A 12,505-nucleotide genomic window follows, 5' to 3' on the forward strand; every position below is an offset into this window, starting at 1 on the left:
GTGAAAAACCCATGGTAGAGGAAAGCCCTACCATGGGTTTCTCACTTCCACTTCATGGGAGTGGGATGGGGAGTCTTAATTCATGTCTCTATTTGTATTCGTTTATATTTGTGTTATTATTTATTTGTTTATCGCTATAATTTTTAGATTTATCAGTATCACACGGAAGGGCGATGGAGGAGGACCAAGAGGAGGAGGAGGAGAAGGGGAAAGAGGAGAAGTAGGAGGAGGAGGATGTGAGGAGGACCAAGAGGAGGAGGAGAAGGCGAAGGAGGAGGAGGAGGATGTGAGGAGGACCAAGAGGTGGAGGAGGAGGAGGATGTGAGGAGAACCAAGAGGTGGAGGAGGAGGATGTTAGGAGGACCAAGAGGAGGAGGAGAAGAGGAAGGAGGAGGAGAAACAGGAGAAGGGGGAGGAGGAGGACCAAGAGTAGGAGGGGAAGAGGGAGGAGGAGGAGGAGGAGGACCAAGAGTAGGAGGGGAAGGCGAAGGAGGAGGACCAGTAGGAGGAGGAAAAGGGAGAGGAGGAGTACCAAGAGTGGGAGGGGAAGGGGGAGGAGGAGGACCAGGAGTAAGAGGAAAAGGGGGAGGAGGAGGACTAAGAATAGGAGGGGAAGGGGGAGGAGGAGGACCAGGAGTAGGAGGAGAAGGAGGAGGCGAGGGCGAACCGTTCGACTTGGGACTGGAGCGCGTGACGTTAGATGGCGCTGAAGAAGTTGGCCCGAGTGACGCCAGGTTTGGTGCCTTTAGCTGGGAGTGAGTCAGTTGCGGCGTCGGCGGCGGCTGCGGCTTCGTCACTGCCGCAGGCGCGGCACGACGCGGTGCCGCACTGCCACTCGAGTGCCTCTCGAGGGCGAGACGGGGGTAAGGTCGACTGCGTTCAGACCAACTTGATGCGAGAATTCAGTTACTAATGGTGTTGGTACAGAGTGTGTTATTTTCAAATGGATTTTAATGTGTATGAAGTGGTTGTGTGTGTGGGAGTTGAGCCGGCGACCCCCCATATATTCTTTGTTGTTTTCGAAATGCTGAGTTCTGGAAGTGTCGTGTAATTAATTACTCCTGATCGAAATTTTACAGTGATGCTTGGACACTTAATACTACGGTTGCACATGGTTTCGCTCGCGCGCGCGCGCGCAATTCTTATTCTGTATACTGGAGTTAGGTAAATACATGCATGTATGCAGATTATATATATATATATATATATATATATATATATGAATGTGTGTGTATGTATGTATGTATGTATATATATATACCGCATATACATACGTCAGTGAGTTTCCCTCAATACGGGCAGTGGGGTAGCCGTTTGCAGCTATTGGAAGTACGAGCCAGAACTCGATTCCCGGCTGAAATTATAGTCTTTATTTTTGCGGCAAACAACGGAATTGATATTGGTCAGCTACAGGAGGCGGGGGCGGGGCGGGGGTTTGAGGAGGGGCCCTCAACTCGTCCTGCTGCTCAGGTCGTACCTTTTGTAGGGTCTGGCCGGCTCAAAGCTATCGTCTCTGCTTCATAATAAGCAGTCGCTAAGGCAAAGGTTCGAGTCCTTGCGGTGGAGCTTATTTACATCACTTTTAGTGGGACGTACTCAAGGATTGAAACTCGTTCATTTTAAAACGTTTGTGTGTATGTTTGATATATATATAATATATATATATATATATATATATATATATATATACATATACATATATACATATACTGTATATATATATATATATATATACATATATATATGTATATATATATATATATATAATATTGTCATCAGAGTGTGTGACTCTGAAGATGGTGACAGTCATGATGCCCATGGAGGAGGAGGAGGCTGAGGCTGATAGCGACGGCAACGACACCTAAGTACTTCGGGCGAATTCGGGCTGAGCCGGGCCGCCCCCGCGCCCTTGCCGCTGCGGTTGCCCGTCGGTCGTCTTTGGTCCTCCGGGTGAACTCGTAACTGCCTCTACCATGACGTCGTAATTAATTAGTCCCTCCTCCTCCTCCTCCCTCCTCCTCCTCCCCCTCCTCCTCCTCCCCCCCTCCTCCTCCTCCTCCTCCTCCCTCCTCCTCCTCCCCCTCCTCCTCCTCCTCCTCCTCCTCCTCCTCCTCCTCCTCCTCCTCCTCCTACCACCCCCTTCCCTCCCCTTCACCTACGCCTGCTGTTTCTTCCTTTCCCTCTTCTTCCACCCCCTCCTTATTTCTTTTCCTCCTCCTACGCCCCCGTTCCCCACACCTCTTCTTCCCTTCTCTCGTTCTCTCCTCCACATCACTCTCCTCCCCTTCTGCCTCCTCTTATTCCTCCTCCTCGTCGTCGTCGTCGGAGACTCTTCTTGGGAGAAACTAGGAGCGAATTCGCAGTTCGGATGAGATGGCCCGCCGTTGATGAGACCGATCGACAGGCCGACAGGGGCGGAGTAATGTCCTTTTACGTAAGAGGAGGAGAGTTATCGTTTAGCCTTGTTACAAGATCCAGCCCTTTCAACTGGTGGTTTTGAGTTGTCAGGGAGAGAGAGAGAGATTAGCCACGAGACAGATTGTCATTATTACTCGGTGATACTTTCTCTCTCTCTCTGTCTCTCTGTCTCTCTTTCTCTCTATCTGTGTGCGTGTCTTCCCCTGCCCAGAGTCTAGTGAGAAGCATGGGGGTAATTTGGACAGAGTGGGCCTGAAGTGTGTGTGTGTGTGTGTGTGTGTGTGTGTGTGTGGAGAGTTGAGGCGGTTTGGGTGGGTCAGAAGGGGTCTGAGATTAGGCAACCGGTCGTGACGGGAGACGGGCCGTTCGGGGCCGGCTGCTACGCCACCTCCTCCTCCGTCACCTTTCACTTTCTCCCCCCACCTTCCTATGCGTACGCGTTCCATTCACCGTTATGATTACGTCACACTCGTTGGATAGAAGCGATTGTGAAGTGTCGGGGGGAGGATTATCGTAATAATAACCTCTTGTTTTCAACCTTCAACCCCCCACGGTACTTGATGTCTTCACTCTTCCCCCCCCCCACTGATTCATCTCACATATCTTCCCTCTTTACGTCCACACGCTTACTCTCACACTCCAACAATCCTCGTGCTCGCTCTCACCCCTTCACTCTCACTGCACTCGCAACCATTCTCTCTCACTGTAGACTCTCGCCTCTCGTCCCCTCCGTTCATTTCATCATCGACTCTCACACTCCACCGCCAGCTCTCGTCTTCTACTCCCACCCACTACTCCACGGTACCTCCAGTATCCCCTCTACCCTCCACTCTCGCACTCCACTCTCGTACTCCCTCTCCACTCTCCCTCTCTACCTTCCAACCTCTCACATTTCGTCTTCTCCTGCACCTAGTTAAACACAATCATGTATTTTGAGTGACACACAATAATACATCTTCTGGTTGACGCCAGGCGATTTTATTCATCTGAGGGTGACTGTCGAACCCTCGGGTGGTGGTGGTGGGGGGTGATCCGTGGGGCAGGTGCACCCTTCACAGGAACGGTCTTGGTGCCAGCGCCGCACAGATCACTCTTTAGAGTTTAGAATTGTAAGTGTCCCTGTAAGAGGCCGTGGACGGTCTAATGGCGGAAGATCTTTCCTTAATGGAATACTCTTCCTCCTCCTCCCTTCCTCCTCACCCCCTCCTCCTCCTCCTCCTCCTCCTCCCTTCCTCCACCTCCTCCCTTCCTCACCCTTCCCCCTCCTCCCTTTCTCCTCTCTTCCTCCACCACCCTCTCCCCTCTTTCGTCTCTCCTCTCTCCCTTTTCCCCCCTCTCTCCCCTCTCCTTCCCCACAACATCCCTCTTCCTTTCCCCCTTCTCCTCCTCCTCTCTGTTATCTACTTCCCACTCTATCTCTCCTCTCTCCTTCCCTTCTTCCTCCTTCTCTCTCCCTCCCCGCTCTCTCCCCATTACCTCTCCCATTTTTCCTCTCTCCTCCTCTTCTCCCTCTCCTCCCCTCTCCTCCTCTTCCCACTCCCCGTCCCGAGTTTGTCTGTGTCATTCCGCAACATGTTACACCACCATGTTCTTCGTGTCTCTCTCTCTCTCTATCTCTCTCTCTCTCTCTCTCTCTCTCTCTCTCTCTCTCTCTCTCTCTCTCTCTCTCGTGGTCGCACTGCCGTATATTATACAGTCTCTGTTCTCGTGTTTGGCAAGTGTTAGGTAAGGAGCTCGTCGTCCAATGTGCTGTCGTCATTATTACGAATATATACATGATACTGTATTTTTGAACGCAATTTTATTATTTTTATCTTATTTTATCTTATTTTTTCTTTCGTCCTCAGATTTTTTCTTTTTTTAATCGATGAAATTTCGTCTTTGTCTCCCTCCTCCACTCTCCTTTATTATATATTAATATTGTTATTGTAATATATATATATATATATATATTTATATATATATCTATATATATATATATATATATATATATATATATATATTAAAGAATTCGGATTTTGAAAATTGTTTCTCACTTGTTAAATATAAATAGATGAATGAATGTAGACTACTTTGGTACGTAAAACATTTCCCGAGTTACTAGTAGACAACCATGTCTTGATACGGTCAAGTGCCGCCAAGCGATTGCATTCAGAACCGATGACCGTCTAAGGATAAGATTCTGCAGGATGAAGGTGGAGGGAGAGGAAGGTTTGGAGGGGGGGTGGAGGGTGACGTCAATCGCGTTTTGGCCCGTCGTTGCCCAAGTGGCTTAGGCTGGGCCATCAGGCAACCCCCCCCCCCCTCGTTGAGTTCTCGCTGGTGATTGGTTCTCAGACCGCCCCAGGTAAATGTCGCGGGTTGTCATTGGCTGACTCGAGGTCGGGGGTGGAGATTTTTTTCTTTCTTTTTCTTTCTTTTTTTCTTTCTCGGGTTGTTTCTCTTTCTTGTCGAGCCCGTTGTTGGTCTGTAATTGCTGCCTGTTGCGGAAACGCTTCTGTTATTGTTGATGGAACGTGGAAAAAAAAAGAGCGTTTAGGTCGAGACGCCGAGGGAGTCGGTTGTATTTGGTTCCGTGGGCTGCTGCATAGGCGTGTTTACATGGATGTGTGTGCTCTCGTGCGTGTGTCATTCACCATTATCTTGGATCACGTGTTGGACTCGTGATCGACAGCTGTTTCCATCCCGGAAGAAAGCTCAGAGCTCATATATGACCGATCTATGGGTAATAATGTTACCTTACACGCACACACACCCTCAACTCCCCACCCACGAGAGTTGGAGTAACGACTAGCAGCGCAACGAAAGAAATTATTTCAGCCCTGAGCGGGATTCGAACCCGGACCGACGTAATGGCAGCCAGGAACTCAAACCATTGCGCCATGTGTGTGTGTGTGTACTTCCGTCCATGCAAAGTCATGTTCTTTGAACGTCTGTCTGTAGATGTGTGCGTGTGTGCATGCGTCAGTGAACGTGAAAGAAAAGTGTGCAAGTGAAGCGTAAATCAGTGAGACTCTGAAACATCATCATTTGTTTCAAATAAACGCAATGGATGGATAGTCTCTCCCTCAAGTTATTATGAATTGTAGCGATTTTTTTCAGGAAACCTAAAATACGTTTTGGAGGAGGGAGGTGAAGAAAATTGAATTTCAAGAGAATTTTTGGATATTGAGTAAGAGGCGAGTGGGTGGGGGTGTGGGAGACTCACACCTCTCCACCCAACCCACTCCCCCACCAGTAGTGTCAGTTTGCTCACCCACACACCCACACACCCACACACACACCCACGATATAAATATAAATTACCCGCGGAGTCCTTTGAGGAATGTCTCGGCACCCCAACGAGTGTCGCCATCCATAGCCGCCGCTCCTCAGGGTATCCTTGGGAAGGAACAGATCTCAGCTGCACTCGCTCTTCAGGGGCGGATGTCACTTCATTATTACTATTACTTTTTTTGTATATTTGATTAAATGAAGCGGCCTTGCTCTGGATGTGCTGTGTCTTGCTGCATTGCTTCTGACCCAGGGCAGTGGGCCGGATGGAGTGATGACCCGTCATCCAGGAGGACCCAAGATAAGAGGAAGGGAGGGGTGGTGAAAAGGAGTGCAGTATGTGGGGATGGAATAGATGGGAGTGGATTTTATGCCATTTGACTTTAGCTACCTCCCTTGTAAGGGGGAAAAGTCTTTTGTATATGTATTTATTTGTTTGATTGCGTGATTTATTTTATTTTATATATATATAATATGTATATATTTGCTTACGTAGGTCTAATAAGCTTTGTTTTCTTGTTGCAGGCTGGGCCCGTGTGTGCAGGACCCGGCATGGGTCAAGATGAGCTCCACCACCCCCGCCCTGGCCAAGAAGCGAAGGAAGCCAGAAAGCAAACCACAGTCACAAATGTAAGTGTTCTCTGACGACCTATACATACACGCACACACACACACACACACACACACACACACACACACACACACACACACACACACACACACACACACTCTCTCTCTCTCTCTCTCTCGGTGGCGCAGTTGGTAGAACGCTGAACTGCCACTATAATGGCCCGTAGTTCTTGGTTCGAATCCTGCCCAGGGCCGAAATTATTTCGGTACCGCTGCGCTTCGGGTCGTTACTCTGACTCTCGTGGGCGGGGAGTTGGGTGTGTGTGTGTGTAAGGTCATAGCATTACCCATAGATCGGACCTACGAGCTCTGAGCTCTCTTCCAGGAGGGAAATAGCTGTCGATCACGAGTCCAACACGTGATCCAAAGACCAAGTGAATACACACACACACACACACACACACACAAGATATTTAAATGTGATTCACAATTAATTTGGGTCACGTGTGTGTGTGTGTGTGTGTGTGTGTTTTCGGTTACTTTGCATTTCTTTAGGAATGGAAAGTGTAAACTTCCCTAAACAGGACGGTCTCTAAGCCCCTAGAAAGGTGTGTGTAAAGATGGGTCAAATTTCCTGGCCTCTGACACAAGGGCACAGTTTGGAATATAAAGTTGAGAAGTAGACAACAGTATATCCATTTCAAAAAATAATTCTATAGTGTAAGCTTCTCCCACTTGTGCCTGTCTTTATCCCCCTCGGATGTCTCATGTGTAGGTCAAGTCTATGTACTCCCGCCCTCTCCTGCTCTCACTTGGTCTCTTCTCCACTTCCCCATATCCTGCATCTCCGCCTCTGCCTCCCTCAGGTTACCCATAGACTCATTATCTGTACACTTTGTCAGTCTCCCACATTCTTTCCTACTCTCCACATTGACTCGCTCACTCTTGGCCAGTCGGCTATTGATCCCCAATTGTTGTTCAGCCTAATTGTTTTGTTCATATTCTCTCCAACCCCAACACTCCTTTTCTCATTCATTTTTCTCTTATATCCTCTTGCTTGTTTTCCTCATATCTTCAGCTTTGTTCCAAACGAAGGTGTGGCTGTTCTAATAATATACTTTCAATCATTGTCACTTTTGCTCTGATTGAAATCAACCCTTCCTTGAAACACACACACACACACACATACACACACACACACACACACACACACACACACACACACACACACACACACACACACACACATTCTAGAAGGAATCTCGTCACTTTGCGATCCGTGAGTCGTTGTTCCATTTCCTCATTCCATCGTCCGCTGCTATTTCCAGTCCGAGGTGTCTAAAAACTGGAACCCGGGACCTCTTCCAGGTTATTTTCCGGCTGATGGATCACAGAAGGTATTTCCTGGACCCATCTCATCCTTGTTTTTCATCGACGACGTCCACTCTTGAAATTTCTCTCGTCACCTGTCTTTCCAAACGTCACTGATATCTGCAATTAGCTTTCGTTGTGCCCTCGTCGTCGTCCACTTCTCGCTACCCTTGTTCTCGCCCTCTTCGCGATGGTGATTACTTCCTGAACGGTTCGTGCACACTTTACACAATCACAGTGACGTCACACGTCCTTGCCTCTACTTCACCTCTACCTTGAAGCATTCCGTCACCTCTGAGGATTATTGTACAGGCATCATGTTCCTCGTCGTCGTCGTCGTCGTCTTGGTCACCTTGTTTGATTTCGCAGCGCCCTCCGTACTGCCCCCGGATTTCCACCAAATCGATTGACTTTTGTACCCGTAAATATCATGAACATGTCTCATCATCAAGGTACTTTCCATCCACGTTAGTGTGAACACAGGTCCGCACATTCTCTCCCTATACAAATTCCTCTCCTGTGAGTCTCCCGCAATTGAAAATGTTTTTTTTTATCTTTATTTCTTATGATTTTCCACGCACCATTATAATAATAATAAAAGCAATAATAATAATTAATGATAATAATAATAATAATAATAATAATAATAATAATAATAAATGGGGCCCATACAAGCCTCGCCATCTTCTGTAAGTCTCCCGCAATTGATTTTTTTTTTATCTTTATTTCCAGTTATGATTTTCCACGCACCATTATAATAATAATAATAACTAATGATAATAATAATAATAATGATAATAATAATAATAATAATAATAATAATAATAATAAAATGGGGCCCATACAAGCCTCGCCATCTTCTGTAATTCTTCTTTCTCTCCTCCATTTTTTAAAGATTTTTTCTTCTTGTGTTGTTTCCTGTTGTATTCATTTTCTTTGCATTCCATTTTCGAAGCCCATCAACTCTTCACATCTACTCGAAGGTGCAGCCCTTAGTGGCTGGCACACGGTCCCAGAGCCGGGGGCCCAAATTTTTTAAATTTCATTCTTGTACATTTTCTCAGGGTCAGGCACAAGGTGCTTGAAAAGAACCATGGTTTCTGTCCCCCCCACACACTCTCTCTCCCCCTCACATTTTCCTCTTTAAACAGTCAGCGATTGCACTACTAGCCTCCCATGGAAAGTCCCGTGCGTAGACTACACAAACAGATATCCAAAATTATCCAGAGATATTAGTAGGACGGCCCAAGGACCGTTGCTTGGTGCTGCGGGGTTACGGGTTTCCAGTCAGAAGAACTTGAGGCAACAGTGAGTTGCTTTCCATTTATTTATTTTACTTTTGCCTTGGTAAATTCTCCCTCTATCACTCTCTCTTTCTCTCTCTCACACACATACACACACACACACAGACACACACACATACACACATACACACACACGCGCGCGCGACTCATGGTGCAGTGGTTAGAGTTCCGGGCCGCCACTACGGCGGTCCGGGTTCGAAACCCCCCAGGGCTGAAATGATTTCAGTATCGCTGCGCTGCGAGTCGTTACTCCAACTCTCGTGGGCGGGGAGTTGTGTGTGTGTGCGTGTAAGGTCACAGCATTACCCATAGATCGGTCATATATGAGCTCTCTTCTGGAAGGGAAATAGCTGTCGATCAAGAGTCTAATAGGTGATCCAAGACCATGGCGAATCACACACAAGCGTGCGCGTGCGTCCAGTACTGTCCATCACAGATCCAGCACATGATCCAAGATCTTGGCGAATCACGCGGTTTTATGACTGCGGGCAGTTTGTCTCGGCTTCACATTAGGACTCTTTCGTGACAGGTCATTTGGATAAGTGGAATCATCGCTTGTCGCAATCCACGTCATTTAATTCGGTCTTTAACATAGTTTCTTGTCTTCGCAGTTATTTAATTTCGTGGCTACTTCGTCAAGTAGTTTATGTCATTTATTTACTTGGCACATAGCTTTTAGCTACCATGCACCGTGCAATTTATGTATTTGTATTTGTTACATGTATTTATGTATTGTTGCTGTTTGAGTGCTCGTGTGTGTGTGTGGGGGGGCGTGCGTGTTTGTGCACACCATATGTTTATTTACGTAATTCTAATATCCATGAAAAGAAGGCTCATGGGGTCCTTCCTATTACTCACACATTTATCATACGTAGCTTCAAATTCATTCATTGTTACAACTTGTTCTGTATAATTATTTTCCAGTTATCTTAGATTTTGACTTCAGTATTGTTTCAGATTGGGCTATAGCTATTCCAGGTATTAATGCATTTGTATGACTTTTTTCCACATACTTTAGACATTATCAATTTGGTCACGTGCGTGTGTGTGTGTGTGTGTGTGCGTGCGTGTGTGTGTGTGTATCTGGTGAGTTCTTGCATCACTGCATCGTTCTGCGAATCACATTTATCTTATAATTTCCTGTATACGTAGACAGGTTCTCCCTTCCCGTTTGGTTTAATGTCTTTTGCCATGGTTTCCTCCGCTGGGGGAACTGAAAAATCGCAGACCACTGCAAGAACGAATAAATACCCTGTAGAAGGAGTAGAAACCCAAAGGGCAGGACTCGAACCCGTGCGCCTGAGGACACGGGTCCAAGTACCTTAAGACGTACACCCGACAGTACTCGAAAAGGGACACTTTTTTTGCGACCCTCTCTCCCCGTCCTCTTCATGTACACAGACGTTCCAGTATGTTATGCCCTCGCCCTCGCTGGCCTCTTCAGTACTTCGATGTATCTTGAGGGCGTTCTTCTCCTCTAGTGCGTAAGTTCGAGTCCTGGCTGGCGGGTTTTCGATTTTTTTTTTTTTTTTTTTTTTTTTTTTTTTGAGTGGGGACTTAGGACCAAGTGGAGACCTATGTTTTAAACAACAAAAGGTAAAAGTGATGGACCCCACTGACTTCGTTGCGGTAAGATAATCCAAAAGTATAATCTTTATGTTAGTGCACACCAGGGTAAAGGCCGGCAATCCTGCAGTGGATATTATAGTTAGAACACTCGTGTAAATAGAAGGTTCGTGTTTGTTGTCATCATTACCTCTTGTTAGAAGTACGCAGCATCTGTGATTGTCGGGTTTGTGAGTGAGTGAGGGGGCTTCAAAGTATATTACGCATAATTGCTCCTCCTTCAAGCTTCGAATTTTTACCTCTATCTTGTACCCATGTAAAGCTGTAGTTTTATTTGATTTTATTTATTTAATTTTATTACACACACACACACACACACACACACACACACACACACACACACACACACACACACATTTATATATATATATATATATATATATATATATATATATATATATATCATTAAAATTTGCAGTAGCTTCTGCATTCACGAGTTTTTTGCTGACATTCTCGACTTTTCTTATGCTGGCGCGCTGTGTCGTGCTAAGTTCTCTAATGACCTGGCCAAATAGCATTGGTGGAATAGGTAAAGGCATGGGAATTATCTTCTTAATATTTATGCAGATCCCGACTCCTTCCTATCATTTAGCCAAAAGATTGAACGCCCTCCTAACACCCTTCATTCCTAAGGACTACAGCATTGAATCTGCCGCTGACTTCTTGTCCATCCTCAAAGGCGTCGATGCCAAAGGGGATATCGCATCCCTCGATGCGGAGTCTCTCTTCACCCACGTGCCCGTGGATAGGACCATAGACTACATCCTACAGGTAGTCTACCCTGAGGATGGCCCTGCAAAGCTGAAGATCCCCAAAAATCTCCTACGCCAACTGCTGGAGATTTGTACCAAGGAAGCCCCTTTCTATGGTCCCAATAAACAACTCTACAGACAAGTTGATGGTGTGGCTATGGGCTCGCCCCTTGGAGTCCTCTTCGCCAATTTTTTCATGGGGATGGTGGAGAGAGAGGTCTTCAGTACTACCAGAAAGCCTCCCATATACGTTCGTTACGTAGACGATATTTTCGTCCTCGTGAGGGACCGTAGGGAGCTTGAAGACCTGAGGAACAACCTACAGCGGGTCTCCGGCCTAAACTTCACTTCAGAGAACAGCATCAGTAAGCAGCTCCCTTTCCTGGATGTACAAGTTGAAGCCAGTTCTCAAGGTTTTAGGACCGGAGTATATACCAAGCCCACCAACCCAGGACTCTGCCTCAACGGTAACAGTGAATGCCCTCAACGCTACCGGAGGTCCACAATCGACGCCTATGTCAGAAGGGCCCTGACGCACTGTAGCGACTGGGCCCGAACCCACGCAGAGCTCGACAGAGCGACGCAGGTCCTGGTGAACAATGGCTTCTCTAATAGAGAGGTGCAAATCGCCATCAATAAGCACCTTGACAGATGGTATTCAACCCCAGCAGATAAGCTAGTAGGAGAAGCCAGGATAAAAAAATTCTACAAAAACACCATGTCCACCCATTATAGAGCCGACGAGGAAGCCCTTAGAAAAATCATCTACAAAGACGTGAAACCCACCAACGACAACGACAAAATAGATCTGGTTATTTTCTATAAAAACATGAAGACATCCCAACTCCTTATTAAGAACAACCCTTGCCAGAGGACACCGGAACTTCAGCGTAGCCATCTCGTGTATGAATACTCCTGTAGAAAAGGGAACTGTGAAGCCCTCAATGAAACATACATAGGGATGACTACGACGAAGCTCACGAGGCGCCTCACCCTTCACCTCTCCAATGGCGCCATCAAGCGACACCACGAAGATGTACATCAGACCCCACTGACAAGAAAGAATTTGGAGGAGGGCATCACTATTTTACAGACAGAAACAAACCACACACGCCTTCATATCCTAGAAGCTTTATACATAAAAGATAAAAACCCTACCATGAACAGACAGACTCCGGACCCATTCATTAT

The 12,505-nt window shown here is 46.6% G+C and overlaps 1 protein-coding gene across 17 annotated transcripts in view; it reads left to right on the forward strand.

Moving 5' to 3' along the window:
• The window catches only part of LOC143028642 (uncharacterized), a 614,584-nt gene that overhangs the window by 292,281 nt on the left and 309,798 nt on the right, over window positions 1–12,505 (forward strand). For all 17 annotated transcript variants that reach the window (XM_076191067.1, XM_076191062.1, XM_076191063.1 and 14 more), the window contains one exon: window positions 6,217–6,321. In XM_076191067.1, coding sequence (XP_076047182.1) covers window positions 6,254–6,321 — 68 coding nt within the window. In that variant the 5' untranslated portion in view covers window positions 6,217–6,253. The remainder of the gene's footprint in view (window positions 1–6,216; window positions 6,322–12,505) is intronic.

This window comes from Oratosquilla oratoria, chromosome 9 (genome assembly GCF_046742065.1).
Source record: "Oratosquilla oratoria isolate Oo_2021 chromosome 9, ASM4674206v1, whole genome shotgun sequence".
NCBI classification, from domain to species: domain Eukaryota; kingdom Metazoa; phylum Arthropoda; class Malacostraca; order Stomatopoda; family Squillidae; genus Oratosquilla; species Oratosquilla oratoria.